Here is a 27,799-nt window from a genome sequence, read left to right as displayed (position 1 = left end):
TTTTTTCCAATGATTATAACTTTCACAATTGAAGCAACTATGATTTGAATAACACTCCTTGGATTTGCCTTTGGCCTTGCCAGATACAGCTGCTAATGCTTCATCTTCCTCTCATACTTTTCCCCCTTTTTCACTACTCTGCAGATATCAATTTGCCTTAAAACATTGGTGACAATCATACTCTTCTGAAATCATATTTATCAGAAGATCAGGATCAATATCTTGCTTGCAGCAGAGTATGAGAGTGAATAGTAATATTATTGTCATCATTGAAGTGACTATTGATGATATAACTCTCTTGCTAACCTTCACTGATCCTACTATGTTTGCTGCAAACTCAGCCATCAAGAATAGAATAGATGAGAGTATTGTTGAATGATAATCATCATTATTAATCTTGACTTCATATAAAGCTATTTTCTCTCTCTGTACTCATAGCTCTTCCAGAAACTGACATATATTAGCTCTATCAAGATATTTTGAAGCAAGAAAAGATTGTCAAAGGCTGGTTTGAGCATATACTCCTTTTTCCATATAATACTTCACTATTCCAGCCCACTGTTCATTGATGATAGCCACATAATAAACTAAGTATAAAGTACTATCATGAACTTGCTGAGACAATAAGAATCAAGAGATGGCTTCATCTTTATCTCATTGATGAATCTCAACAGCTTGATCCTCAGTAATAGAATGTATGTCATAGCTTGAATAAAGAGTAGTACCAGTAAAGTGACCCCACTTATCTTTAGCTGCCACAGCTATTTCAAAGTGAGTAGCAAAGATAGACCAATTTACTCCATTTGTCTCAAGCTACAGCATGGAGGCAGAAAGATTAGTAGAATCAGTTGATACACTTGTAATAGTAGATATTTGCATAGAGAGCAATAAGATATGGAATAATATTAATTGCTTCAAGTTCAGTTCAGGGTGAGACCTATAACCTGAAAGAATTTTGGTATGAGAATAACTAGATATGGTCAAAGTAAGCTCAGCTGTTATAGTTAACAGATGAGAAGAGCAATCAATGACTATTCATACATAAATGGCTGCTGAGACAAGAAGCACAGGTACAAATACAAGGAAGATTATGGAATAAAAAGACCAGAATTAGATGTCACAAGCATCATAGTGACACATTTGTCCATGCATCACTTAGCATTTCAACAATTCCTTCAATTTTCCTTGGATTCTTTCTTTACTCAGCATGCAAGAATGCTGGATTGCTCAAATTCTCCACAGATTCCAACAAGTTCTCCTTCATTGCAGTGCATATATGGCAGTCACATCTTGCTCCTCTTGCTGCAGTTGTGGTTGGGGCCATCTATAAACTGGGAGATCTCTTCTGCTTCTCCAACCAAACATAGGTTGTGTTTATCACAGAGGCATATGCTCACTGATGGTTGAGTTAAGAGACATATTTTTTGGTCAGCTTCAGAGTGGAACCATATTGGTTGACTTCTAAATATTTCCCTAGAGAAGGCTATTCCCCCATGTAAAAGCTTCTCTTGCAAGGGCCATCTGGTAATCTCCCTTCTGCCACTGGCAAGGTCAGTCATGTGGAAACAACATAAGCATACCACAGCATTTAATCTGCAGCACACCAACAGGTGATATTTGTCCTCTTGAGCCAGGTTGGTATACTAGACCAGCCCACTACAGTTCAGTTGATGACTCCTTCCTGTTCCAATGCACGTGCTTCACTGATGCCTAAGCACAGATCTGCAGCATACATCAGTACCTGTCTTGCACTTTTCTCCAGTCCCCAGGGGATCCCAAAGTACAACACTAACCACTCTCCAGCATCCCAATGATACTTGAAGCTTAACCAATGGGTTTTGGCCAGTAAGCTCGGGGTGGCCTGTCTCTTCTCAGAGTCAGCTGGTTTTCTGAAGGAATATCCCTGTATTATAATCCCCTCCTCCAGATTCAGGAGAATGGTGCTCAAAGCTTAACCAATCCCCATCCACTGAGGCCCATTGCTGGGTTTTCTAGAGGATGGTGAGGAAACTTAACCAATCTCCTTCCTGTTGGACCATCGAGCAGGGTCTTGCTCAGGATGGCAGTTTAATGTCATGCCAAGGACAAGATTGATCATAACCTTAATTGCTGCCCCACCCACATGATCTGTAGCTGTATTAAACACAGGAAATATGCCAGCCTAACTGTTTCACTCTGAGGCAATATGCTATTCGTCGATGGTCATGCGCTGCGCAGGTGTTAGATTATTATCACCTCCATCTGTGGGTATAAAAAAGTGATGCCTGTCTTCGTCTGGTGTTCGTAGTCATGGCCAAACTTGCTTTCCTACTCAAACAACTCTGTTTCATTGTACTCTTGCTCTGCGTGTCGTACACCCGCGCGCGCTACTGCCGAACAGTTCCTGGCGACCCAAGCTTTCCATCTGGTGATGAATGGAACAGTCTGAATTATTCTCTCTCCGGAAGACTTGTCAAAGCGGTCCCATCCGCTGAGTTTTGCGATATGCATGGCGGCTGCACTGACGCTGAATGGACCAGCGCGGTTTTTCGCGCCAATATACCTGGAGCTATGAATCAAGTGAGACGATTATCTACTGTCAAACTATCTCGCTGAGCATTCTGGCGCTGTTTTTGACAGGTCAATTGGGAGCAAGTAGGTTTTCGTTGCGCGTCAAATGAATACGTAATAACTTCGTCTTTCTTCAGGATTACGAATCGATACCTCCCTCTATATGCGAGAGGAATTCGACGGATTGCGGTCAGGGCGACGTTCCATTGTATGCTATCTTAGCGGAGTCTGTTCAAGACGTGCAGGTAATGGAATTACATTAGTCGTTCAGCAACGCACAATTGACACGAGTAAAGGCTGGTATCGAATTTTCAAGCACTCACAACCTTCGACTTGCAGTTAAGGCATCTGGACATGACTATCTGGGACGATCAACCGCGCGCAATTCGCTACTGATTTCTACACACATGTTTCAAAATATCACCTTCGTTGATAATTTTACCGTGAGCGGGTATGACGAAGGATCAGCTGTCACCGTTGGTAGTGGAGTGCCCTTGAACACCTTATACAAGGCGGCCAAGGAGCAAGGAAAAATCCTTGTTGGTGCCGTTGCGGCTACTGTCGTCGCTGCTGGTGGCTACATTCAGGGAGGTGGCCATTCAGCGCTCTCACCTCTCCTGGGCCTAGCTTCAGATAACGTCATCGGTAAGTATTTACTCCCTTCACTTATAAATGTATTACTAATGAGAAGACCAGAGTTTGAAGTCGTGACGGCCAACTCCACATATCTGAAGGTGAATGGAAAACAAAACACTGATTGTCAGTCTAATAGTTTCCTCTAACTACATATATACGAGTTTCTTATATCTTCTCTCTCCCTAACAGTATTCTGGGCATTACGAGGAGGCGGTGCAGGATCATGGGGTGTCGTCGTGTCCGCAACATTCCGTACCTTCCCTACATTCAGTGCAACATATTCGCTTATATCAATTGCCGTTAACGATACTGTGGCGATTGGCTCAATCATGGCTTCACACGCCAAGCATATCTTTGATTGGGACGATCTCTACGTGGGCCAATACTTTTATGCCTACGAGAACACCACGGCAAATGCTTATATGCTTGCTTTGACCTCCTACTTTCCTAAAACCTCCTCCGACGATGCTTCTACCGCCCTGAAGCCATTCCTAGATGAAGCTAAACAGTTTGGGCAGATTGTTTCACAACTATCCATCGAAGGCAATATAAACGACGAGGTAACGTCTGTCGACGATGCAGTCGGCTTTAACGCTGTGTTGGGTTCAAGACTTATTCCCGAAAGTGTGTATCACGATCATCCTGATACCATCGGACACGTGTATACTCAACTTTTTAATGCTGGGGCTGTTGCGTGAGTTGCCTTTCGGTATCTACTGATATTGCCATTCTGCTGAACTCTATGACGCAACATAGCGTCCTTGGTCACCTAGTTGCGGGAGGTAGGAGCCTCTTAATTGCGCGAAACGTTCTTTGCACTCACTTGACAAACCCATCATAGGCATGGTATCAGAAAACGGGTGTATTGACTCTGCCGTTCATCCCGCATGGCGAACAGCGAAGACACATGTGCGAACATTTGTATGTACTTAAACTGATTCTAATCTCTTTATTAGATTGTCCTTCCCAACATCTGGGAAGACTCTACGACATTGTCAAATATCTCCTTGATTCAGAACACATTTAAGAACTTACAACTACCTATCCTTGAACAGATCGCTGGATCACCTGGTGCCGCGTACTCCAATGAGGCTGATTCTTTGGAAGAGGACTTCAGAACTACATTCTTCGGACCCAACTATCCGCGTCTTGACGATATCAAAAGGAGGTACGATCCAATGGACCTTTTTATTGTTGCAGCAGGTGTTGGTAGTGACAGGTGGGACAAAGACGGACTTTGCAGGGTAGACTGAACCGAGCTCTCGTTAACGTCGAGTGTCTAACATTCTCTCCCCATCGCTCTGTTCCTTTTCCTCACTGAAATAATACTTTTCTCTTGGACTTATTGACGACCGACGTTAGTTTTTGACTATTCTCCCCATACTTACGAGTGTGGGAATCCGACGTTATCTCTAAAGATTTTGGCCCGGCACACACCCATGTGTCAAGGGATACGACCTTTCCCACGAAGGCCGTCTCATCGTCAAGCACCATCTCGAGTCGACAGTGATCGTCAATGCATCCTGGTCATATTCTTTAGCAGGAAAAGGAACCCGCGGCGTGGTACACAATATACTACCTTATGTGAGATAAGTAGTAGGGAAGGGGCCTAGTTCATTCTGGAGATTTGAACACCTTCATCTTCTCGGCACTGCATATGGACCCGATCCAATTGCTTTTAGGGAGTAAGACTGGGCGAAGCAATCCGCTGAAACGCATAAAATCGGACAGTCCCTAGTAATAAGCAGCAAATACCTATACCGACGGAATCTTACAGTGCCGAACATATATAGAAGACGACTTACGACGCTGAACGACAGGTAACTGTGACCAAGAAGCACGTTTTGAAAGTTTTATGAACTTCGTCTGTCATTTTAATATCATGTCCGTATTCTCTGGCGCGTGGCCCAGAGGATGCCTCAACGATATAACCGTAAAACAGCTATAACACGACAACAGAACTGAAAGATGTAGACGTAGAAACTGTAATAAAACAACGGAAAGAAGGTCCACAATAAAATTTAAAAAATGAAAATGAACGAATGAAGGGTATCGAAAGCTTAACGTGACGTGAATGATAGAACCGATGTATCCATATAAAACAAGGTAGGAGGGATAAATAGAGATGAAACCATACCCACAAAAGTCTATCAAAGGAAAGCGTAAATGATCATTCCTCTTCTTCTTCCTCGTCTTCCTCCTGAATGGCCTGTCGGAACGCAGGTCCTGCCCGTCCAGCAGGTAACTGTCGTCTTCCTCCACGAGCCTCTGGCGCAGGATCCGTTACCGACACAGGCGACGGTCTCTCCGACACTTTCTGCCGCGCCGTCCCGGAACCAGATGGCGCATTGGATCCCTTCATAGCCCTCTTATTCCTATGTCCTCTTGGCGCCGGTGATAGAACCACAGGTGATTCTATACGATGACTCGGTGCAGAAGACAAGGACGACGTGGTCATCTGTCCCAAACCCCCTGCATATGGAACATCGTCGTCCTCGTCCACCCAATCACTCTCATCCCCCAAATTGAGCGACTGACGCCCTGAGAACACATCTCGGATCGACGTCCCCTCTGCGGCCGGCGAAATCGAAAGGACCTCGACAGGTAGATGAGCTGTTCGGGTCTGCCACCCCGGCGGTTCTAGACCCCATGACTTCTTCCAACTTGATCGTCCGATAGAGTTGCTGTATCCATAGATAACGGGATTCGAAAACAGGCCGTGACGTTTCTGGAAATACATAGTGCTACCAGAACTATAACTGCTTCTTCGCGGTGTTTCATCCAGAGTCCGTCGTGAATGTGGACGAAATGGAGATCCTGTTCTAAACCCTTCGTTATCAGAAAATTCATGGAAGGACGTGGGTCGCGAGGAACATGGAGAATGGAGAGAAGATGTTGTGGAATTTGATCGAACATGAGCTGGTCTGGTCTGTACCTGACGTACGACCCGCGTAGAGGAGCCCGAACCGCCTCGTCGGTGGTACTTCTGTATTGGAGAAGCTGTCCTAAAGTGAGTCGAACCAGCTGAGCTCGCTGAAGGTGACTTGCGATGCCTTTTTGAGATACTCCGAATCGACGACGGTCGTGATGAATACTCTCCCCGTTCCGAGTTGGGCGTATGGGTTCCAAAGGATCGCATCCCAGGCACATGAGGAGAATCTAGTACAATCATCTGTACAGAATTCACAGATGACCTTCGGGAATTAACACTACTCGAACGGCGAGATGAAATCGAGCCACGCTGAGCTCGGTGCCTGCCACCCCGGGCAAATTTACCTCCGCCTGCACCTCCACTGGTCCGTCTCTTGACAGATCCAGCAGAATATGACTGTGATGCCGACATCACAGGACGTCCTCGACCAATACCAGAAGGTCCCTTGGCAGGAGAAACGTTTCCTGCGTTCTCCTTCCGTTTTCCCTTTCGATCCTCATGGAACCATAGCCTGAATGCAGTGAGCAGATTGCGCTGGGATCCATGACTGCCTTTTCCAGTGGGCGTTAAATCCGATGCGGAAGTAGAGGTCATTATATCTCCGGGCGAGTTCGCTGGAGTTGGTGCCACAAGACGAGACCGATGCGGAGAAGAGTCTCGTGAGTCTGTCAGCACCCACGGTGACCCGATTTGTTGGTGAAGTTCGTGAGGTGGAGGTGTAGTCGGCGGGCCCTTAGTGGCCTTCATAGGTGGTGATTTAGTCAGCTTTGAGACTGACGAGTTGCTTCCGTATGAGGATCTAGGTTCATCTGACATCCCGCTCTTCCTTTCCACTTCCCTGGACCTCTCTCTGTCTCTGTCCCGTTCCCTTTCCTCTTTCACTGCTTCAGACGATTTCTTACGGACCAAACCCGCAGCCTCAAGTGCCGTTGTCGCCCGCTGCATGATGCTGACGCTGCCAGACCTCGGTTTGCGCACCTTGTGCTCTTTCATACTTCCTGCTGGTGTTGTCGGGTGTGACCGCGATGATTCTGCCACCATCGAGGACGAAGGTGAAAGGGTCCGTGATGTTGGAGACGCTGTCGAACGAGGTGGTGTGTGAGGGTTCGGCACAAACGTAGGCGTTGGTGGCACTATGGCAACCTGCGGGGTACTTCGAACAACAGTCAACGGTGCAGGAACAGCCGGCTCTGTTTGCGTCCCAATACTGACACCGTGCTTCGCCTTGTCCTTCGCATCCTTTATGTGCGTCTCTATGACCGATGCAGGAGTTGTAAGATTGTCTGCATCCTCCAACAACTTCTTTTCCGCCTTCCGCTTCAACATCCACCACAAAGCTCCAGAAGCATCGCATGCATCATTGAGCACTGAGTAGACGATCTGACCGAGGTCAAATCCCAGCATACTCAGTGAATTCAACAACTCCCGCTCTAATGGTGTCGAAAATATAATCGGTGCTGGGGTGCTCAATAAAGAGGAAAAATTTATATCCTGTCCCTGCGGCCCGGGCAATGTCGGTGCTTTCTCTGCTACCGGAGACTCGCCATCGGAAAGCTGAGAAGAAACCGAGCGACGCTTCGTGCGGGCCGGGGTCCGAACCGAGTGTACTGGTGGTGCCTTGGAGCTTGACGAGAGAGAGCGGTGGGGCGGTGAAGGAACTTCAAGAACATCATCTACTTCTTCCTCCACCACAGTCTCTACCTTCGTGACTATTGAGTCAAGGTCGGACGGTTGAAGGGGACGTCTGATCGTGGTTTCGCTAGGGTTAGCGTGAATGGCAGGCGTAATTTTTGGCAAATCTTCGAAGGAATCTCCAGAAGAACGATCTGGAGTGGTAGGAGGAGACGTACCACAGGCGGAATGGAACGTCGATGCAGAATGATTAGAGTAAGAGGACGCTTCGGAGGAGCGATTAGATTCAGGAATGGACTGTAATGGAACATCTGGAGAGCTTGTTTCAGAAGTGAATTCATATCCGGACGCTGATAACACAGCAGGCACGGAGTTAGGGGATAGGTGTATAGGGGATTCTTGCTGGAATGTCGGAATTGTCGTGCTGAACCATGAGTGAGTCAAAATCTGGGGTATGGTCAGACGTTTAGCCGGATCCATAACCAAGATATTCTTGATGATATCGCGGGAGTCTGAAAAGATGTTTGAGACGTGGCTATCAGTACAACAGTAAGCTACGCACCTAAAGAAAGCCATTCGGGATCCTCAAATTCACCCTTTATAATCTTCTGTCGCATGACAGCCTCGTCATCGTCATCAAACGGTAGCGTCCCAGTCAGCAGGCAGTACAAGATAATGCCCAATGACCACACGTCCACCTCTGAGCCAATCATGAGGAGATAGCAACCAAGTACAGCATGAACAACTCACCCGGACCCTGGTACTTCTTGCCCTGTAACATCTCGGGGGAAGCATACCCGGTTGTCCCACAAAACGTCTCCATCAACGTTCCCCGCTCAAACTCCCTCGTGAACCCAAAATCCCCCAGTTTCACCTTGCATCGCTCGTCCAGTAACACATTCTCAAGCTTGAGGTCACGGTGGACTATGCCTTTCTCGTGGAGATACGCAACAGCGAGACAGAGCTGTCCAAACATGACTTTGGTTTCGTCTTCGGACAAGCGGCCCTTCTCGACGAGATAGTCGAAGAGCTCGCCTCCTGAGCAGAGTTCCGTGACAATCCATATCGAGGACTCGGTAGCGATGACCTCGTACATCTGGGCGACGTGCGGATGGTGTAGCTGGCGATGATGGTGTATTTCACGGGTGAGGGCAGCGGACATGGACTTTGGAATCTGCTTGATAGCAACCCGGGTCGACGTTAACCGGTGGGTGCCCATGCGCACTTTCCCGTAGGCACCTGTACGATCATCTACTGTTACCGCCGGTAGCCAGCCAACAGCAATGGACACACCTTCACCAATGACCTTGCCCAGTGTGTAATTTCCGACTACTCTGACTTTATGCGAGGCTAATTCCTTTCCCAATTCGTTATATGCGTTGGCGAGCTGTGCCTTTTGATTCTGGGATACGGAACCGGAATGTTTGTGTGCGTGACCAGTAGACATGACGGCATAAATGCTGAAAGTAAACGAGAGACTGGGGCCAGAATTAGATGCGGTGAAAAGGAAATTATGCAAAAATAAGAGAGCAGAGCAGGACGACGTAAATGTTTGGAAGCAAGTTGTGCAGGATGATTTCTTGAATCGGAAACCGTGGCGTGGGAATATCACCGCAGTATTACTGAGCACCTATCCAACTTGCCATAGAGGCGGGTAATTCTCAGACAGAAGAGTAGGAAAGACGGCGCTTAACCTATCTTACATTCGTACATTTTTCTGAAAGTTAGGGTATGTGCATTCTGCAAAGGAGTCATTTGCAATCCGGAGGAGGTACATAGCGAAAGAAAAAACGAGAAATTAGTCCAAAGCAAAGTACCACCTCTCTTCGTGATATTCAATCCTCAAAATCACAGCTACTCCACTGATGACACGGCGGAAAAAGAGGAAGGGAAAGTAAGACTATGGAGCATAGATACAGACTAAAAAGCGAAACGTGAAACATAGCTCATTTCTGTGTCGCTTTGACGATGGAGACCACGATGATAACAATAATCACCGCAATGGCGACCCCGATAATAATTCGCATCTGGCAGTTTCATCTGTTAGACACCGACACACACAGCGATAAAAACGACAGCAGACCTTCATATCCTTCCACCTAGGGACGGGTAGTTACGTGAATAGAATTACAATAGCAAGTGACACGGAACCATGACATACCACATGTTCTGCATAAAAACATCAGAGAAAAGCACTATAATAAAGACACGAACGCACCTTTCGGACTCGGTTCGCGCCACGACGGAAGCCTTGAGCCGACACCGCAAGATTATCTGAAACGAACAAGGGCAAAAGATGATGTGTACCGTGAGCTCACCATCCAAGACGACATGAAGACCCATAAACGCACCTGTCTTGTCCTGTAACGAATCCAGCCGCTCTCCACGCTCTGCTACCTTGGTGATGTTCTCCCGCATAATCCCAACAGTGTCGTCAATCTGAGCCTGAATAGCAGCAGTCTTCGCATTTCCGCCTCCCTGACTTGTTCCGGTTGGGTTTGAAGACGAGCCATTGCGAGGCAAATAAGGGTCGTAAGGCTCAGACCTAGGCAGCGGGAAGGCATTAGTGTGCTATGCGTTGATTCCCAAGTACTGGTACCGACATTATGGAAAGGTGATCTGTCAAAGGGGCCGTAAGTGAGAACGTAGGGGACTATAAAGAAGGCCAAGGAATCCAGTCTCACCGTTTCAAACGATTTTGAAGGAAAAGTAGGCGGACGTTAGTGGTACAAGCAGGAGGCGGCGCTGTTTGTCACGCGGGACCATCTATTTTGGCGGCTGTTGCCGAGGCGTGACGTCACAGTAACGTTGGTGGGTCAAAGCGTTTAAGATTGAAAATTGAAGACATTTGTATAATATAATACAAGTACACACCATACAACTTTGGGAAAAATCGATACACGTAAGTACAAGACACAAGACTTCTGTTCTGAGCTTAGGTGGCCGCAAGTATATCCGTGACAATCTCCTTCAGAATGTCCAGGTCCACTGATTCTCCAAGAAAGCTAGGCAATAAGGATAGCTTTCATATTCCGGCTCAAGTTCACCTGCGGCGACATTTCCACGATAAACTCGGGGTGATGTCCCGAGCAGACTCAATCCCCATAAGCGAGGCAGGGTGCATTGCCAATGCCATCATGGAGTCGTAGTACCGACGACGCATCTGCTCGTCGGCTGCCAGACGGAGATCGGGCTTACCAGCCTAGTCATCATCCTTGACCGCAACATATGTCAGCGCAAGTTAGATAATGAAATGCGCACTTACAACACTCGGAGCCAAGTGCTGTGACCATTCCACACCGCTTACTGCGATCCGCAGCCAGCACGGCATATCCAGTGCAGCCGCTAGTAATTTACCTATCTCCTCGACCAATCACTGGGAGAAATTATGGCCCATAACACAGAAATATTCTAAGAGGGTAACAAGATTGACAGTCGGACGACACCTGCGAGTTTGGGGCGTACCCCAGCTTTAAGGGCGTCACGAACTCGCACTTTTCTTCGCCACTGCCCAGTATCTTTCACCATGACTTGTCCCTCAATTAGGGGTCTGTGTTGGGCAGTCAGGACCGCAAAACGTGGATGACGGCTGATCGACCCTGATGAAACATCGGTCGGCATTTTCTGTCCAGCTTGTGAGACAGCTTCGTCCTACTCATTCACATAGCGTGTCTCCCACCTTAGTATAAAATAATATACGACCTTTCGAACCCCTTCGGTGATACTATCTGATCTATCTCATCCATCCGCTGAGGCACCACTGTCTGCTCCGGAGTCTATCCCGATGGTGTTAGGAATTTCAAACGGACTGTTCAAGAAGTATATGAATGGCTTGCACTCACATATCGGCCTGGGGATAGGATCTGTCTGTTCGGTAACTGTAGTCTCATTTATCTGAAATTAGCTACGAAACTGAAATTTCGCAGGATTCTCCCGTGGAGCTTACCAGACTCGAGTCCTAGCAGGAATAATCGAGAAGGTGCCGGTCTAATACGAGACACCCTCTACTTTCTGACTATTTTGTTGCAGCTTGGCCTTGTACGTAGCGCATGCGAATGTCAGGTTGCTCAGTAAGGCCTTCTATGATGATTATTTGCGTCTAACACTCATGGGCGCTATATAGTGCTATTGTCGACGACAACACCAAGGCCCAAGTTTAGGTCCGCAATTTTAAGCGTACATTCTTATGGCCCTCTGTCAGAGTGCATTTTCTGGGAACCTGCATTATTCTACTTTTATGGATAAAGGATGAAGCTAGGAAAGTCGGTCTCTGTTTTACATGACACAATGAACGGCCATGGTGGGCATGATAAACCTACCAAGTCTCTGCGGGGACTGGTGGCTACTTGAATATTGGCCATCAAAAGTTACCCTGATTCAAAGATTGGTCAATCGCGCTTCTTGAACGAGAAAAGAAGAGGCACGCATAGAGTCATTATCACGTTGGCATACTGTGGATAGCGTTGTACAATGCATGGAAATATATCAGCAGCCCTTAAGCTTCTTTTTGCCAAAGTTTTTGGTGGTGTCAGTGTGAGGCGGGTGATACAGGACTCGGGGAACAAGCGCACCAAATATTCTCGTATGCAAACTGTTAGGCAATGACTTCCTCGGAGAGCTCGCCGCAGAACTCGCCGATTATTCCTTGAGGACGCGAAAACGATTTGCGAAAGGATCAATTGAAGCAAACGTTTGCCGATATCACATACTAATCCTTCTATGCAACTTGCCGCTATAGATGAGCAGAATCATAACATGCAAAGAGCCCAGAGTCCAACGATCACAGAATGGTTCAAGCGTTTCTACTATGGATAACTTATATAAGTGCAATATGTCCCAAGTACAGGTGTCAAGTCCATGCTCCAGTACAAGTCCCCAAAGAAAACCCAACACTAGTCAAGGCGTAAGAAGCCCCACCTTCCTCCAATATCTCATCCATGAATCCACATCTCCCTTCTCGATCGTCTGAAACACCAAACTACGCATCGATGGGGATGCCCACACCGCTCTCCACGTCTCACCAAGCGTAAACCCAACCGCATCGCAGTTCTGGCTTCCCAGCGGCCTATAAGCTGACCGATAGAACTCCATCATTGCCAGCGACGGTATATGACTCGCTGTCTCCCCCGACCTCACAGACGCTTCCAATGCAGCTAACCATTCGGGGTAAGGCACTATAGGCACACCTAGTTCCTCACTAACCATCCGGAATATCTCCAATGCGTCCACGGGATTCGGACGTGTCATATTCATATATGGTTCACCACTATGCCGCACTTCGACAATAGCTCGGGCAGCTAGGTGGACAGGCATCCAGCTGAGAACCTGGCAAAGAACGCAGTCGGTTTACAGCAGAAGGGAACATAAGCTGGATAATACTTACACCATTAAGCTGTGGTATGCAGCCGACGACTTGACCGGATCTCACCAGGAGGGGGAACCACTCCTTAGGGCTCCAACACCCATTAGATCCTCCACTAAGCTGTCCCAAACGAGCCACAGAGATGCGTAACGGAGTCGTCTCTGCCGCCCTTGCCAGAACACTCTCTGCTACCCATTTCGACTCGGTGTATCCCCAGCCTATGGCTGTCGCCGGACGCGAATTCACTGCCTCTGGCGCTAACTGTCGAGGATTCCAGCCTACAATCACGACTCATCAGGTCTAGAAAGCCCTCCATCAAGGAACTGTACCTACTACTGAAAACCAATAATGAGCTGACGAAAACAAATGACGGCGGTACGTTATGCGGCGAGCCCAGCGCTAAATTGATTAATCTTCGCGTTCCCGAAATTAACGGCTCCAGTGTCGACAATGAAACAGCATAGTTCCGAAGCCAAGCTGAAAAAAAGGCACATTAGATCTCTTGGATCATGCCGTACTAAGAGAACCACTCACCACTATGAATGATACACGTCACATCCCTCCGGATCTCCTCATACACCTGTTCCTCAAGGCCAAAACCCTCCACCGTCAAATCCGCCTCCAGCAAAACCAGTTTATCTGAATTCAACAGCGCCCAATCCAGTTCCCTCTCCCGGAAACTGTCCACATGTCTGATATAAACAGACCTCGCACCCTTCGTGTCCCCGCGATTCAGCGCATACACACGTGTGACTGTTGGATCATTGATCAGCGCATCCAAAATATACGCTCCCAAGGCTCCGGTAGTCCCTGTTACCAGAACTACGTCGTTGCCTCTCTCACTCGGACCCAGACCCGGACGGTGCACGGGAAAGTCACTTGTGTACTTCCTCACCAATGCCTCCATCTCGGCTATCTTTCCAGAAAGGGTGGACAGAGCGACTGAGGCATGGCCATACTGAATCACCTGCCAAATGTAGGTACCCAATCGTCGAATAGTTGGGTTAGAGTACACAAGAGTATGGGGTATATTCCTTGTCGATATTTTTAGTGATCGATGGAGGAAGTGGAAGATCATGTTTCGGATCCATGTCGCCTGCAAACTACGTCCGTTTGTCAGGTCGAATATTCCAAAAAGCAAGGCACAAAGCCTACCTGTCACATCCCGCTTGGAATAGGTCATCGTCATCCCCAAGCGAGCAAGGCATATACTTTTCGACAGCCGCTCTCGCTAGCTTCAAAAAGTGCTCTTGCTCCCACATCTCAGGACGATGCAAAGGCTGCGCGACCTCTGTAGACTGATACGCCTGGTTTATTTCATCATTATAATCCTGCAGAACTGCGAACCTCCGCAGCGTCAGTTTCTGCGAGTATTGAAAAGGCTTCGCCGGGTCAGTAATAATGATCATTTCTCTTGTTATTCTTGAATACTCCGGTAAGGATTCATTTACTTCCTCCACGTGAGGCCTGGGAAAGCTAAGTGAATGCCGCGGCTCCCGAAGATGAAAACACCTACCATATGGCGTCAACGTATTCGCTGACAAGATCCCCGTCTTTGATATCAACTGCATATTCTCGAGAGGGCTCGACAACAAGCCCCGGATGAGGTCTTCCTTTCCCGAACATTACACAACGATCAATCATTGGATGCTTTGATATGGCCTGTTCTGATGAAAGCATTGCGGCCGTCAGAATAGATATACGTGAGTCGGAGAATTTCTTACCTATCGGCACAGGATTGGTCTGTTCATATAAACTGAATTAAAAAGACGCATGATATAAAGGTTATTGTGACAGAACCTTTTCGCCATTGGTATATGCGATGATGTCAGCGGTTCGCCCGTAGACTTTCCAGAGATCAGGATTGGTGGGGTGGCGGATGACAAGATCATGAGTATCGAAATATTTCACGCCGCTCGACTCCGTATTTACTACGTGTAACGGATGTTTTGATGTATTCTGTTATGTTTAATCACGATGTGAAAGGAAGCTTTGTGATGGTGACTTACAGTGAAGAGCAGATGATAAACATTTTCACTGAATGGTATGAATTTGGGAGTGCTATGGGGGGAGAACTGCAGGGCTTTGTGTTAGGGGTACGTCGCACGCTGTTCGACAGACTTGCCTTGAAGTACGTGCAACGACTTGGGTCAAGGTCGTCTGTTAACAGAAATCAACTCTAGCAGGATATGTGGGGATAGATCTTACCTGGAAGGAACTCGGAACCACAGCCAACTTCTGTTCTGTAAATGAAACAAAAAATGAATCCCGCTAAGATCCAGGTCATACAGCAGACTACTCACGTTCCATAGAGGTTGACCACATTCACGCCATGACTTGCAAGGAAATCTCCGATTTGTCTGTCCAAAGTTGAGCCGGCATAGGTCTACAATAATGCTCCGTCAAGTACATAAATTGTCATATATGAGGAGAGCATACCACGGCAAACAGTTTTTTCAATGCTGAAACATAGTCAGGATTCCTGGCCCATGTCTACATCTCACTCAGCGTAAAGAAATCTTCCAGACAGAGATGACACCTCACCTCTATCATCGACGGAACAGTACACAGCAATGTCGCGGACGTCTTGACGACCCCAGATATCACGGCATCCGCGTCAGGAGGTGCAGGGCTGCGCCATGGTGAAAATCCCGCCACCGCCATACCCGTACTTGCCTACAGATGGCATCACATTATTATGACAAGAAATCACGGACTAAGCGGCGTACCGTCCATGACAGCATGGTAGCGCCCAGGATATCTGTCTTTTGGCATGAGTCATAATTAAGTCCAGGAAGAGGGTCTTGCGTACGAGTCATCGAGAGAGCATGGGCCGAGAGAAGGTGGCCACAGAGATCCGTTGTACCGCAATCTAGGGAGGATCTCAGCGCCGTCAAAGGATAACGATGAGGCAGGACTCACATGGAACCCAATTCCATTGTAGCATAGCATGATGTGTTATGATAATCGGCTTCGGGAACTCAGTTGTACCTGCAATCATAATATCAAGACGCGGTCGGTCACGGCCCGAGACAGCACACGCACCAGAAGATGGCAATATGAGGCATGGATCAGTTTGTCGCGGATGAATTGGAGGCACGGGTTCGCGCTCGTATTCGGGTTCTGAGAATAGTTCCTCGAAGGAGGGCATTGGAGCGGCTTTAACGTTATCTCCAATAGTCCCACCAATGGACGGCACCTGGAGTGCAGCACAGGCCAGGGCTTGCGATACCGGATCAACACCGACAAGCAGGTATTTGGCGCGTGTATGCTGCAGCAGATGGGCGATACCAGCAGGCGTGGTGGTCACGGTCGATATAGGGAATGCCTGCTGGCCCGCGCGTAAGATGCCCATTATCGTCGTAAAGTAGCTGAAGATGTCTGCCCCAGGCGTCAGCGTCGACGAGGAGCAAGAAACAGGAGACACGCTCACCTACATTCGCCAGTATCGCGACCACTGTCGAAGTGTTGAGATGCTGCTCCTTCAAGTTCCTCCGTACCACTGACGCGGCTCTGTGCATCGCCTGGCCCAGTTGCGACCAGACAACTTTCTTGACGCCCTGTTCGTCCTCGTACACGAAGACGAGATGGTCCGGACTGTGGGACGCATTATAGTCATATATCTCGGGGAGCGACAAGGATCCATCCAAGGGCGGTGGAGCAAAGGTATCGCTTGCTCGGGCCTGGGACCGCGGGAGAGAAAGATCCATGAGAGAAGGGAAGCATTCCTTGTCCGTGTCTCCTTTATATTTGAAGGTCGAAGCGAGTGGGCGCTATATGCCAGTTTGATGAAATTCCCAGGCCCGGTAACAGGTCCGGTTACTACAATTGCGGGAAGCAGCAAGGGCCATATCCCGATGGCTTCGGTGATCCTGTTCTTTCAGTTCCAGCGCCCATCGATTCCTGTCACCCATCGGTTGACGGCTCAGCGCCCGCGATATCTTTCACCCCGGTTCACGCGAGTACTCGGCGGCCATCCGTCAAGCTGCATTGTTCAACAGACAGTAATATGATGATATTCGATATCAGTCACGTTTGGCGTTACCCACATTGTCTGATGGATTGCGTGAGGCTCACTAGAGCAGCTGAATTCTGTGGCGTCCAGGAAAAAAAAGTACCGAACATTATAATCGATATAATCGATCAGCCTAACGGCGCAACTGTGGGAAGGCTCATAGTCGCATAGATTGCATGAGGTAAAGGAACCATGAATAACGACAAGGTAGGTAACATCAAACTGCTCATCGTCCACCCTTTCCACCCTTCATCTGCTGCTTCGATACCTTGGGACCAGTCGCAACAGCAGGACGCGAAATCTACAATGCATTATTTCAAAGATAAAATAATATTGCAAACAGAACTCACCCTGGGCTTCTTGGACTCCTTTTCCTTCTTCTCGCTCTTAGCCTTCGTAATAGCAGCCAATCGTTGTTGTGTGCGAACATCCGCAGTTTGGTTACGCTTTGCCGCAATAGCTGCGAGGTCTGCACCGACGATGCCACGTTGGTGCTTCACAGTGCGTCGCGAGCGCTTCTTGGCGACCTCCTCCGTAATACCCTTCTTGTGCATCCGGCGGAACACCTGTGTCCAGGCGATCTTACGAGGGTTTTTGCGTTGAAGGAACAGGGAGGCATTTTTTGAAGTGGCGAATCGGAAGACCTGAAGGTCGGTGAGACTCTGAAGATAGTGTAGGAGGAAGCAGACGCACTTTGCTGTCACTGCGGACGAACAGCTTGCCCTTGCTGGGGTAGATACGGTAGCCGGAGAAGGAGTCAATCTCGACCTTCTACACTCAACAAACGCATATCAGCATTCCATTACTACGATATAAAGGATATAACCACGTACCATCTGTAGAAACCAGAGTTCCGAGGGGAGGGAAAAAAATCAGTTCATGTCCAATACTACATCCAACGGGATCTGGCAGAATCCATCCCAAATTTCCCAACGTTGGCAAAGTTTTGGGTAGCATTGGAAAGCTACGAACGCATAGACTCCAGGTGCAGACAACCGGGGAGAGAAACAGCCAATATTTACTCACTTTAACGAATTCTTGAGGGACGCAGGTACCGTTGGCGGATTCGATGAATCCCAGAAATGCTCCGGCTAATGCCGAAACCGTGGTAATATGGTACTAAAACGAGTTTTCCGTTTTCAGCCTTTGGTATCACACTGTCGCTCCCGCTGGCTCTGTTAGCTGTACCATCACCTGCTTCGTCGATCTCCGAGAAAATGCAGGGGAAAACGTAGTAGTAAAAGAAGTTTATGCCCTTCTCATGAAGCTACCTAACGACGTTGGCCTCAGAGCTCTCTTTCCACAAATTCCTTATATATCTCTTGAGCTCAGCTGTTGGATCGCTGGAGGACCGGCAATGATACATTCAATGGATCAAATATGTGGTCTTCCCGTCCACATTCGTACCATGTAGGTCAAGACGGTTATCCACGACAGGGTGTACATGTATCTGCTACACACCCTCCTTCAAGTGGTTGTATTTGGCCCTTGATCCTCAACGACTTGCGCAATCTTGGTTTGAGCTCTCCAAGGTGGCTTTGGTCAGCATGATCAGACGATGTGTAGTTGATGTCCTATATTCCTACGCAACCTGGTACGTGTGTGAGTATCCGGGGCATTTTCAGGATATCAGTCGGCGTTTGTGGATGACTTGCAAACAATCCCAGAGAACGCGGATGATCTTTTGTTTGATTCGTCTAACATCCATTCTTCTAGGATCGAAACTACTTAGTGTCTAGCACACCAAAGATTCCGCCCCGCACTGCAGCAACCGAATACAGGATGCATATATTTTTACAACTCGTGTTCGACTTAAGGTTTCAATAAGATGTTACTTTACAATGTTGGATAGGGTACCAAAGAAAGTCCTGGGGCGTAAAGATGAGACCGGTCTATCATCTAGGGGTATAATACGACAATGTCCGTTCATAAACGAGGCGTGCTAACTCTCTCCTCGGGAGCGTACTTTGCCTAGTATAAGACATTGAGATAAAGATCGCATGAGATCACTTGCTAGCACTCACCATTTCGTTCTCCTTCTTTTGGTAGCCACATTTTTGGTAGAACGCTGCGAAAATCTTAATACCCAAGCTATATAACTAAAAAAAAAAGCAGACACGCACGTATATTTGCATCGCTGCAGTTCAGTATTGTCTTGTAGCACCCGCTATTCTCGCTGATATATGTCAACGCTTGAATGATCCTTAACCCGAGCTTCTTTCCCTGCTGGTTCTTGTCGACCGCTATATCCTCGATATGTCCGACGCTTCCGAGGCCACGTAGGAACTTGCGCTCTATAAACACGCAACCCACGCCAACGATGCGGTCAGAGGCCTTGTCGACAATGACGATGGGGTAGTATGTCTTTGGGGCTGAACGCATGGCATTGAACTGGGCGACCCATGCTGACTCGCCCGGGTCTGTCACGACCGTCAGGACAGAGAGCACGTCGAGCTGGCCACGGTGGTAATCGCTCGAGGCCAAAGGGCGGATCTAAAGTAAACAGAATGTGTTAATAGGGATTTCGAGTCGACATGAGAGGGCCACGCACATGTAAATCGGCGGGTAACTGCTGTCTAACGTCTGGGCAGATGAGCTCAGCGGGGAACAGGAGTTCCAGAGCGTCATCAGAGGCGAATGAAGGAGCCATTGGCCAAAAAAAGGTGAATGAAAGTAGAGAATTTGAAGAATGGGCCCTGGAGAGAACGATAGTAAGGGCGCAGTGGCAGTTGCCAAGGTCAAACGTGGTTCACTACATGTCATGGTTTTATAGCCGTCATAGCATAGCCACCGCATGCCGCCAGCAGCATTAGCAGTGTACTTAAACTAGTGCGCCACCGTTGCCCTTTGCAACTGCTTTGCACCGCCATCGCACGGGGCAGTTCTTACGCCGGGATAAATCATTTCTCGGAAACGGGACGGCCACTAGTCTACCCCATTTTCTCTCCGTCTGATTGTCGACATGTATCATTGCTAGCAGTCGGCAGCCGCTTTTTGTGACTTCTCCCTTAATCTCGTAAGTACGAGGCGCTGCGCAATGAAGGAGATGGCTAGCTTCTAAACCGTCTTTTGTTGGCACCACCTCAAATTTGACAGTTCGTTTTCGGTACTAAAGGGTGAGACTACTATAAAATACCTAACACCTAACTGGGAACGGGAACGGAATCCTGAATGAGACATGCCCTTTCTGTTCTGCATCCATTTGTTCTCACCCTCCCACCATGGCCACGCTCCCTCCAGAGCTCGTGGAAATCGTTCTTGAAATACGGTACTCTGGAATGTCCTCTGTGGTCCGACAGTCCTTCATGACGACCTTCCCTCGGATTAATCGAACATGGAAAGTCGTTTGCGACTATATTGCTTCCCAAAATATCTGACGGAAGCACGCCATACTAACTGGGAAAGGTGTGTAGGGAAAAGTCAAGTATGCAGTGAAAACTGGTAGATGACAAAACCCGAAGCTCTGAATCGGGCCGAGTCGGCGTTTGTTTGATAATCTTCCCCACTCCTTCACTCCTTACCGTCATCCCACAATCGTTTGTATACATTAAACCTCACGCTCATTACCATATCCACTTCTACGTTCACTGGTTTTGTATCCGCCCATACCATGTTGCTCAAGGTCGCAATTAGCTGCTTAGTTGGGCCTCTTCTAGTCCTTCTATCACTCGCGTTTTGGTATATGACCCGAACATTAATGTCTCGACGGCGGACTGTCTCTGACATTGAGGTGTGTTACGAACTCTTCCTCGCCGTTAATGACTGTACAGAGAAATGCAGGTCAATGTCAAAGAATCCGCTTCTTGCACATCCGACATCTTTCCGACCCCCATCGACTCCTTGAAGTCGTGCCCGTCATTTTATCTCGGTACTAGTACCGCCGTGTCTAATCCAGATCTTTTGCCTCCTCCCCTGTCTTTATGGCAAGCTGCGGATCAAGTCGTCTGTACTTACCCGCGACCACGCTCGAACTTCTCATCTTCGCAAGCAGGCACTTCCGAGTCATACAGCCCCACAGACTATCCTGCTCGACCGCCGCCTGCTCCTCCGCTCTATGCCGATGTCATTGTCCCGTACAACCACCAAGTTTCTCTCTGCGGAGGGTCGAACTCTATTGCTTACGGGTATCGAAAGCCAGATTGCGTGGATTATGCCCGCCCTTGGGTAAGACGGAACGCACGACCTGCAATGACCATCCCGCCGCTCATCATTGTCAAGAAAGGTTCAAACGCAGGTCCTTCTCTACGTCGTGCCAGCAAAATCGATGTGATCTCTGCAATGTCATCTTCGCCATTTGTCAAGCGAAAGGAAATGGCCATACGTCCAGGCAAGCTTGACTCGGAAACCAATTCCATTCTTCCTTTCGTTGACAAGGATCTTCCTCCGGCTCCGTTGCTTCTTGTGGATAAAGCATCTGTTCTACCTTTTGTCCGCACTGCAGATTCGTCGTCTCTTTCTCCTGCTAGGCAAGAGCAAGAGTCTCCCTGCCATACTCTTTCGAGAACAACGAAATCAAGGTCTCTAGTTCCCTTCCTTGACGAGGAGAATCTTCTGTTGCATCCTCTGCTTTCTGTTGGCGTAAAGACCGCTGGGACGAGGCATCTGAGTATGCAGATTGTCAAACCACCAATACGAACCGCAGAAAAAGAAAATATCCCCCCTCTTATCGTCATAAAATCAAAACGGACGTCTACGCCTCCTCTTTCTCTAACCAAGAAGCGGCAGCTTGCGACCGAGACGATAGCGTTATGTGATGTAACCGATACGAAGAAAAGCTGGGAGGTGTTTAGGGCTCGTGGTGCTGTACGAAAGGAGCTTGGTCCTCTCTGTCTTGTCAGGAATGACGGCGAAGAGATTTTATAGGTACGATTTTGGAATGATTTTTCTAGGTCGGGGTTTACATGAATCTTGGTCTATCTGTATAGGAATTATATTGATATTTTTTTCCCTTCGCCTCAGCACATTTTAGTGCCTATTCTTTCTGGCTAAGGATCGTCAAATTGCTTTCCTTTGGATATGCTACGTGGCTGACATTGGCAGTCTGGTGGATTCGAATTTCGTCTCGCCTCTGGCATCTGCCCATGACGCCGACGCAGCTAGTTGGCAGGAAAGCCTGTCGTTGACAGAGCCATAGCAATTTCCGGGTCCTATCCGAGTCTTCTATTCTCCGGAATCTGGAAGGCCCTTTACACTGAATGCGGTCTATGTAGGAGGGGCTGCTTGAAGGTGGCGTCATTGTTGAACAAGATGATGGCAACGTCAGGCTTCTCAACAACCTGGGTGGACTGTTTAAGCCGTCTTGGTCCTGTATGAGATACTTGAGTAACTGTTAGAGAGCCCTACCATCTGACAGAGTATTTGCGTTGGGCCAAAGGAGTGCATGTTCTCTGCGGGATTTCTAAAATCGAAAGAAGTTGGTGTTTCTTTGAAAAGAGATACAATAATCAGTGCATCCCGCACCGCAAACGCTCGACAAACGTTCTATTGGTGCGCAATGATGTCCAAGTCAGAAAATCACTAAATGATTAAATATTATCGCCTGTAGATAATTTGAGAGGTACAAGATACAGCTTCTTAGCCTTCTTTAAGTTCATATACCACAGGTGTCTCCAGACGGCCATGTCGTGTAATAAGGTGATGATGGGTGGATGGATAAATTAAGTTTGCTGGGGTAAGAATGGAGTGCACGTGTCAGTGACGTAACCAATATACCCTCCTCATTTGCGACCACACCTTTTAACCCTCATGCATCGATGAGTAGCTGCCGTTCCTCCCATTCCACCCGAACGCGTACCTCGTCTACTGCACGACCACCTTCCTGGAGGACTCTCTCTTTAAGCAAGGGAACAGCGGCAGCTAGAGTCAGTCTGGTACACGCCGAGCCGGAACGGGGGCACGGATCCCTTAGATCAGCTATTGACGGGCTATCGTCTTCGCCAAGAAGAAAAAGGACACTGTCTAGAGATACCGGGGCAGACGTATCAGGCCCTAGCGGACTGAGCTACGAACAGAAGAACTCACCGAGTACGCCACAAGAGAGCAGTACAGAGGAGATGAAAGGTGTGTTTTCATGCAGACAAGGCAATCATTTACAGTTATTAACTTCTTTTGTAGTGACAGTGCCTACGAACTCCCTTCCAGGTACGAGTGCAACGGTCGTGCCGCCAATACTGTCAGGAAATGACGAGACGCCGCTTCCAGGTCTGTTTGTATGCGGCTGTGTTAAACATGGCTAATCCTCTTACCTTGGCGTCTGCTAGCTGTAACGGTCGATAAAGATAATGCAACACCGACGCCAAGTGCAAATCCAGATGTTCAACCCGAAGACGCACTGGAGCCTCATGCCGGAAACGACGATACACACCCTGAAGTAACAACCGTTCCGGCACCTGCACAGTCCGTCGGCACCATCCCATTTCCAACTAAACCTTCCTCTCCACCTCGAACTTCCTGGTTTGGTTCCCTAGGACGCTCTCGGGGGCGAGAGAAAGTGAAAGAGAGTCGAGTTTTTGTGGAGAGTAGCCTACGGGAGGCGAGCTCGAGAATCGACGAAGATACCTCTATGCGTGATTCGAGTCACGAACAGCAGAATTGTGATGTGAAGGACGTCCTAGAACCTCCAAAGGCTGAAGAAGATAAACCTCAGCCACTGAACGTACCAGAGGTAGAACCATTAGCGGTTACGCCACCTTCTCCGTTTCCTCAGCCAACGCCATCACAGCCGATCGATACACCCACTAGTTCGCGTCGATCATGGTTTGGTGCTTCGGTGTCGGTGTCGCCCCCATCAGCGCCTTCGGTTCCATCATCAATCGATGAGGATGTTCCTGCATTGTCTACTTCACCTCTACGCAGCCCTGAAAGTCCCCCCAAGAGGCCTAGAGTGGAAAGCGTTAGCAGTGGTAAACGCGCCAGACTCGATTCACTAAATCCCTCAAGCAGTAGATTCGCTATCAGTATTCCTCTCCTGGGGAGGCCAAAAGTTCCTTTGGAGGAGGCAATGGCTAGCGCTCCTGCAGTCATGGAATCTCATTCACAGAGTGACGAGCGAGATGAAACGGACACCGAGAGCACGATCACTGCTGACACCGAAATTACGATGATCACGACCACGCCAATAACCACGATAGCCGCAATTGAGGAGTCACCGGAGAAAGCGCCTGTGGTCGAGATAGTCAAGGAAGAGATTGTGGTCAAGGCTAGCGGAACGGAAGAAGTTGGGAACCGAACGTCGTGGTGGGATTACGTTGGATGGGCCGGGAGTGTGCGTTCAACAGCTGCACCCGTGCAGGCGGAAGAAATGCCGTCGACCGTAGACACCGCTCCCGCGGAGGATACTCCATCAGCGCCTGCAGTGGATGCTTCTCCTGTTGTTGAAGCACCGACGCCACAAGACGAAACGCCGAGAGAAGAACCTGTGACGGAAGCTCATAAGCTCAAGCCCTCTTCGTCCTCTGTCTTTTCATCAGACACTCGAGCATCGTGGTACACCCCATGGGCGTGGTATTATTACTCTACTACAACCGAACCTGCACCTACGGGCATGACACCGAGTGAGATGGTCAAAGAGGAAGCGTTGGCAAGAGATAGTGTGGAGTCCAATGAGGTAGTTATGACAGATGCCAATGATGGCAACGAAGCCCGAGAAGAGGTTAATCCTATAACTTCAACTATCAGCACAAATCGCTCTGGATGGGCCGCCTTTTTCTCTTCTGCTTCGTCATCGAGATTGGGGGCCAAGAGCATAGAAGATGTCAGGCCAAGTGGAGAGATGGAGGTTATGAACATTGATGAAGATGATTTGCCTAGTAACTCCGAGGCGAAGGATAGCCAGAAGCAAGAGGACGTCCAGAAATCGGGTCCGACTGATCAATCCTATGTAGGATCACCACCACCTTCTCCGACGCGGACGAAAGGCAAGGATGGGGAGACCAAGCGGGAAATTCCCCAACTCATTATCTCGGAGGATGTAAAGTCCAAGGCGGCGAAACGCAAGTCATCTGGATCGCGCTCTCCTTCTGCATCGTCATCCAGGTCTTCTTCGATAAAGTCTGGCACGACCACTGCATCCAAGAAAATGTCCGGTGCAACCACTCCGCCCAAGAAGCCAGTCGCACCACGTCCGCCGCCTCCACCAAATTTGGTACTGCCTTCGTGGCGAGACACCTTCCATTCGGCACCTCGGAATATCATCCCTGCTTCCCCGCAATCGTCAAGTAGGCTTGGCAGAACAGTCAGATTCCTCCTTGGAGGTAGCACCGATGGAGGCAGAGGAAAGGAGAGGGATATAAGTGCGGATGTAGGTGTTGGTCTGCCGAGAGCTTGGGATGTCCTTCAGGGAAAGTCGTCACCTTCGGAAGCTGGTATGGGAGATGTATTGAGAGGTTGTAAACGAGTTGTTGTCATTGGTATTCACGGATGGTTTCCTGGTACTATGATGCGGACTGTCCTTGGAGAGGTGGGTTCGTTCCACAATCTTTTCCACGACCTCTCTACATTCCTCGAACGTCCTCTTATGTTTGTTTCCTTAGCCTACAGGTACCTCTCCCAAGTTTGTCTCAATGACCCTTCAAGCACTTGACGAGTTCCAAGCTCGGCATGAAGTGAAGCTTGAGAAGGTGACAGGAATTCCGTTGGAAGGGGAGGGAACGATTGGTGGTAGAGTTGACAAGTGAGTCGGATATTTTTCTGATAAGCATGTTCTGACGATCTCTCCTTGACAAGATTATATACCTCGTTGACGAGCAACGCAGAATGGATGAGTGACTTGCATGAATGTGATGCCCTCATAGTTGCTACGCATTCTCAGGGTTCTGTCGTGTCAACCCACCTGTTGGACCGTCTGTTACGAGAGGGTCATCTTGTCACTTCATTCTCGCCTGGCGAGCAGGAGTCGTTGTCTCTCGGCGTTGAGCCGGGTCTTGTGGCAAGCAGGAAAAAGCAGAGAATTTGCTGCCTCGCACTCTGTGGTATCCATTTGGGACCCCTGCGCTACCTTAGTACTAGCTCGCTCTTTCAGCCTTACTTTCAGTACTTTGAGGGCGAGGCGACGAGAGAACTGTTTGAGTTCCAGGTATGGTGCAGTGTATTTCTGGTCGAGGAATACGTGGCTCAACTTTTGTAGAAAACAGAAAGTGACGTATCGAAGGCGTACGTATCCGCCCTTCGGAATGTTGTAGGCCATGGCGTCAGTATCTCCCGATATCTTGTTCTTCTTTTCGCTGACTTATGTTCTTAGGCGAAAATGATTTACATCGCGTCACTGAATGACCAAGTTGTCCCTCTGTACTCGGGCCTGTTCACAAACGTGAAGCATCCGCTGATCTTAAGAGCAGTCTACATTGATGGTGATGCGTATCAGTACGCAGTTTTTGACTCCTTGACGATTCTTTATGCTGATCTCTGCATTGGCAGCTCGTCGGACTTCCTGTCGAATCTTCTTGTCTTACTCCTTCGGATTCTGAACACCGGACTATCCGATTCTGGGCTGATAGCTCACTTGTCAGAAGCTACGGCTGGTTCTTTGAATGGCGTGGGTCACTCAACGGCGTATGAGGAGGTGGGAACATATGCGTGAGTGTCTTTATCTATACTGTTCACTGCAGTTTCCTGATCGTATAAAGTCTTGCTGTAAACTATCTCTTCCTGGCCGACGACGGCACCGATACCAACCAAGTTGAGCTGAAACTGGATGACTTCAATGCAGCAACAGAGCAGAATGACTATGAGGTGCCCTTCTTTTCTGTCCCTGTAATAAATACATATTGATCAGTGTACGTGCAGATTCCGTGGTCTCTCCGAGATCTCATTGCGGATCCTTCTATTCAACGGTTCTTCGAAGGAGAGTTTCTAAGCCTGAGAGATGCGTTCAAGGAGTGGCATCCCAAGACGACGATTTTGAGGGATGTTAAGAAGAAGTTGGCTCCAATTACGAGGATGAAGGGGGGTACGTCAGGTGGGATTCCACCACCCGCCATGCAAGGTAACAGTAAACTCTGAATGTTGTATACATGCTTTTTCGCACCAGGGACGGTTCTAGAATTCCATTGTAGAAAAAAGTCATGCTACTGCATGCAAACGCATACTCTTTATGTACGTATAGAAGAAGTTTATATACAGGATTGTAACTATCAGTTGAAGTCTGGGTTTCATCGTCCTTACAAGACAGCAACGGTCGTCGAACCTGGGGATATGGGGAACTCGGAATCCTACTACCGAGACAGTTCCCATATCCGCAGGTTGAATTTCTCTCTTTCGAATTCTCACCTATCTATACCGAATATGTCCTCCAGTCGTTTAAGTTTCTTCCCAACGGAACGCCGTGAATCCTGCAAAGATTTGGTCTTGGCTTTTTCTTATTTATATAGCTATCGGTTTTTAAGAATTTATTTATAAATACGACACCTTCTTCCCTGGCGCACTTCGTCCTCCCCCAATCATCCCCACTCGAGCTGAAAAAAACCTTTCGCTCTTCGGGCAGGTGAAATATCTACAACGATATCATTCCGAAAGGCCGATAGCCTTGGCAACGATGGCGATAGAGGCCTGGCCTTTCTCATCGATGATAGGGACCCTTGCTCGACACCAAGGATTCTTGGCGTGGAATGTATTCTTATTGGCAACTAGCTGGGGAAAACGATAAGGATTTTTCAACGTCGTGGCCATTCTGTCA

At 48.3% G+C, this 27,799-nt stretch overlaps 9 protein-coding genes across 9 annotated transcripts; 4 read left to right on the top strand and 5 right to left on the bottom strand.

The window, feature by feature from the left end:
* The first annotated feature begins 2,163 nt into the window (after nucleotides 1-2,163).
* BT62DRAFT_957046 (FAD-binding domain-containing protein) lies at nucleotides 2,164-4,528 on the top strand. The gene is made up of 9 exons (XM_043188396.1): nucleotides 2,164-2,559; nucleotides 2,620-2,634; nucleotides 2,688-2,795; nucleotides 2,847-3,195; nucleotides 3,247-3,309; nucleotides 3,376-3,880; nucleotides 3,943-3,968; nucleotides 4,028-4,095; nucleotides 4,143-4,528. The coding sequence occupies exons 1-9, from the start codon at nucleotides 2,290-2,292 to the stop codon at nucleotides 4,437-4,439; spliced, it is 1,701 nt and encodes a 566-aa protein (XP_043033997.1). The 5' UTR covers nucleotides 2,164-2,289; the 3' UTR covers nucleotides 4,440-4,528.
* A 504-nt stretch (nucleotides 4,529-5,032) lies between these two features.
* Nucleotides 5,033-9,338, bottom strand: BT62DRAFT_1080863 (Pkinase-domain-containing protein). The gene is made up of 4 exons (XM_043179612.1): nucleotides 9,044-9,338; nucleotides 8,501-8,989; nucleotides 8,313-8,450; nucleotides 5,033-8,262 (listed from the first exon to the last, which is right to left on the bottom strand). Exons 1-4 carry the CDS (start codon nucleotides 9,195-9,197, stop codon nucleotides 5,357-5,359), a joined length of 3,687 nt encoding a protein of 1,228 aa, XP_043033996.1. The 5' UTR covers nucleotides 9,198-9,338; the 3' UTR covers nucleotides 5,033-5,356.
* Nucleotides 9,339-9,570: 232 nt separating this feature from the next.
* BT62DRAFT_1080862 (synaptobrevin) lies at nucleotides 9,571-10,459 on the bottom strand. Its single transcript, XM_043179611.1, has 7 exons — nucleotides 10,435-10,459; nucleotides 10,354-10,369; nucleotides 10,102-10,295; nucleotides 9,969-10,024; nucleotides 9,912-9,919; nucleotides 9,834-9,849; nucleotides 9,571-9,777 (listed from the first exon to the last, which is right to left on the bottom strand). Coding segments are annotated over exons 2-7 (357 nt in total). The 5' UTR covers nucleotides 10,356-10,369; nucleotides 10,435-10,459; the 3' UTR covers nucleotides 9,571-9,696.
* A 1,993-nt stretch (nucleotides 10,460-12,452) lies between these two features.
* BT62DRAFT_975904 (acetyl-CoA synthetase-like protein) lies at nucleotides 12,453-17,110 on the bottom strand. The gene is made up of 19 exons (XM_043189212.1): nucleotides 16,546-17,110; nucleotides 16,158-16,493; nucleotides 16,035-16,103; nucleotides 15,925-15,984; nucleotides 15,842-15,873; nucleotides 15,657-15,788; nucleotides 15,552-15,605; nucleotides 15,416-15,498; nucleotides 15,321-15,355; nucleotides 15,238-15,272; nucleotides 15,122-15,187; nucleotides 14,913-15,071; nucleotides 14,837-14,858; nucleotides 14,629-14,779; nucleotides 14,268-14,579; nucleotides 13,647-14,215; nucleotides 13,446-13,589; nucleotides 13,134-13,390; nucleotides 12,453-13,075 (listed from the first exon to the last, which is right to left on the bottom strand). The coding sequence occupies exons 1-19, from the start codon at nucleotides 16,820-16,822 to the stop codon at nucleotides 12,647-12,649; spliced, it is 3,222 nt and encodes a 1,073-aa protein (XP_043033994.1). The 5' UTR covers nucleotides 16,823-17,110; the 3' UTR covers nucleotides 12,453-12,646.
* A 49-nt stretch (nucleotides 17,111-17,159) lies between these two features.
* On the bottom strand, nucleotides 17,160-18,009 carry BT62DRAFT_938027 (uncharacterized protein). The gene is made up of 4 exons (XM_043187449.1): nucleotides 17,961-18,009; nucleotides 17,821-17,898; nucleotides 17,478-17,771; nucleotides 17,160-17,428 (listed from the first exon to the last, which is right to left on the bottom strand). Exons 1-4 carry the CDS (start codon nucleotides 17,961-17,963, stop codon nucleotides 17,354-17,356), a joined length of 450 nt encoding a protein of 149 aa, XP_043033993.1. The 5' UTR covers nucleotides 17,964-18,009; the 3' UTR covers nucleotides 17,160-17,353.
* Nucleotides 18,010-18,822: 813 nt separating this feature from the next.
* BT62DRAFT_938026 (acyl-CoA N-acyltransferase) lies at nucleotides 18,823-19,837 on the bottom strand. The gene is made up of 4 exons (XM_043187448.1): nucleotides 19,679-19,837; nucleotides 19,251-19,620; nucleotides 19,152-19,195; nucleotides 18,823-19,098 (listed from the first exon to the last, which is right to left on the bottom strand). Exons 1-4 carry the CDS (start codon nucleotides 19,775-19,777, stop codon nucleotides 19,054-19,056), a joined length of 558 nt encoding a protein of 185 aa, XP_043033992.1. The 5' UTR covers nucleotides 19,778-19,837; the 3' UTR covers nucleotides 18,823-19,053.
* Nucleotides 19,838-20,213: 376 nt separating this feature from the next.
* Nucleotides 20,214-20,571, top strand: BT62DRAFT_938025 (uncharacterized protein). The gene has a single exon (XM_043187447.1). The coding sequence runs from the start codon at nucleotides 20,349-20,351 to the stop codon at nucleotides 20,502-20,504; it is 156 nt and encodes a 51-aa protein (XP_043033991.1). The 5' UTR covers nucleotides 20,214-20,348; the 3' UTR covers nucleotides 20,505-20,571.
* BT62DRAFT_938024 (uncharacterized protein) lies at nucleotides 20,525-22,036 on the top strand. Its single transcript, XM_043187446.1, has 2 exons — nucleotides 20,525-20,857; nucleotides 20,908-22,036. The coding sequence occupies exons 1-2, from the start codon at nucleotides 20,738-20,740 to the stop codon at nucleotides 21,988-21,990; spliced, it is 1,203 nt and encodes a 400-aa protein (XP_043033990.1). The 5' UTR covers nucleotides 20,525-20,737; the 3' UTR covers nucleotides 21,991-22,036.
* A 2,391-nt stretch (nucleotides 22,037-24,427) lies between these two features.
* BT62DRAFT_910477 (uncharacterized protein) lies at nucleotides 24,428-27,126 on the top strand (the record flags this gene model as incomplete). Its single annotated transcript, XM_043183798.1, has 8 exons — nucleotides 24,428-25,585; nucleotides 25,659-25,798; nucleotides 25,852-26,200; nucleotides 26,252-26,314; nucleotides 26,366-26,487; nucleotides 26,542-26,700; nucleotides 26,751-26,856; nucleotides 26,911-27,126. 8 exons carry the CDS (start codon nucleotides 24,428-24,430, stop codon nucleotides 27,124-27,126), a joined length of 2,313 nt encoding a protein of 770 aa, XP_043033989.1.
* Nucleotides 27,127-27,799: the final 673 nt, after the last annotated feature.

Source organism: Guyanagaster necrorhizus (genome assembly GCF_019112545.1).
Source record: "Guyanagaster necrorhizus MCA 3950 unplaced genomic scaffold BT62scaffold_49, whole genome shotgun sequence".
NCBI classification, from domain to species: Eukaryota; Fungi; Basidiomycota; class Agaricomycetes; order Agaricales; family Physalacriaceae; genus Guyanagaster; species Guyanagaster necrorhizus.
The sequence above is the reverse complement of the archived record's forward strand: the minus strand, read 5'-3'. Positions and strand labels throughout refer to the sequence as shown.

Excerpts from the sequence above, each read along its gene's own strand:
- BT62DRAFT_938024 (XM_043187446.1), top strand. The coding sequence starts at position 20,738 with ATGTTGCTCAAGGTCGCAATTAGCTGCTTAGTTGGGCCTCTTCTAGTC. Across the intron at positions 20,858-20,907 it reads GGACTGTCTCTGACATTGAG|GTCAATGTCAAAGAATCCGC; the intron begins GTGTGTTACGAA and ends AGAGAAATGCAG.
- BT62DRAFT_938026 (XM_043187448.1), bottom strand. The coding sequence starts at position 19,777 with ATGGCTCCTTCATTCGCCTCTGATGACGCTCTGGAACTCCTGTTCCCC. Across the intron at positions 19,196-19,250 it reads CTGCAGCGATGCAAATATAC|CGTTCTACCAAAAATGTGGC; the intron begins GTGCGTGTCTGC and ends AGATTTTCGCAG. Across the intron at positions 19,099-19,151 it reads AAAAGAAGGAGAACGAAATG|GCAAAGTACGCTCCCGAGGA; the intron begins GTGAGTGCTAGC and ends GTCTTATACTAG.
- BT62DRAFT_938027 (XM_043187449.1), bottom strand. Across the intron at positions 17,772-17,820 it reads TCGTCCGCAGTGACAGCAAA|GTCTTCCGATTCGCCACTTC; the intron begins GTGCGTCTGCTT and ends ACCGACCTTCAG. Across the intron at positions 17,429-17,477 it reads AGGAGTCCAAGAAGCCCAGG|ATTTCGCGTCCTGCTGTTGC; the intron begins GTGAGTTCTGTT and ends AATGCATTGTAG.
- BT62DRAFT_1080863 (XM_043179612.1), bottom strand. The coding sequence starts at position 9,197 with ATGTCTACTGGTCACGCACACAAACATTCCGGTTCCGTATCCCAGAAT. Across the intron at positions 8,990-9,043 it reads GGGCAAGGTCATTGGTGAAG|GTGCCTACGGGAAAGTGCGC; the intron begins GTGTGTCCATTG and ends ATGATCGTACAG. Across the intron at positions 8,451-8,500 it reads CAAGAAGTACCAGGGTCCGG|AGGTGGACGTGTGGTCATTG; the intron begins GTGAGTTGTTCA and ends TGATTGGCTCAG.
- BT62DRAFT_1080862 (XM_043179611.1), bottom strand. Across the intron at positions 10,025-10,101 it reads TTCGTTACAGGACAAGACAG|ATAATCTTGCGGTGTCGGCT; the intron begins GTGCGTTTATGG and ends TGTTCGTTTCAG.
- BT62DRAFT_938025 (XM_043187447.1), top strand. The coding sequence starts at position 20,349 with ATGGCCACGCTCCCTCCAGAGCTCGTGGAAATCGTTCTTGAAATACGG.
- BT62DRAFT_957046 (XM_043188396.1), top strand. The coding sequence starts at position 2,290 with ATGGCCAAACTTGCTTTCCTACTCAAACAACTCTGTTTCATTGTACTC. Across the intron at positions 3,196-3,246 it reads AGCTTCAGATAACGTCATCG|AGTTTGAAGTCGTGACGGCC; the intron begins GTAAGTATTTAC and ends TGAGAAGACCAG. Across the intron at positions 3,969-4,027 it reads TGGTCACCTAGTTGCGGGAG|GCATGGTATCAGAAAACGGG; the intron begins GTAGGAGCCTCT and ends AACCCATCATAG.
- BT62DRAFT_975904 (XM_043189212.1), bottom strand. The coding sequence starts at position 16,822 with ATGGATCTTTCTCTCCCGCGGTCCCAGGCCCGAGCAAGCGATACCTTT. Across the intron at positions 15,606-15,656 it reads CTGTTCCGTCGATGATAGAG|ACATGGGCCAGGAATCCTGA; the intron begins GTGAGGTGTCAT and ends AGTGAGATGTAG. Across the intron at positions 13,391-13,445 it reads CTCATTATTGGTTTTCAGTA|GCTGGAATCCTCGACAGTTA; the intron begins GTAGGTACAGTT and ends TCGTGATTGTAG.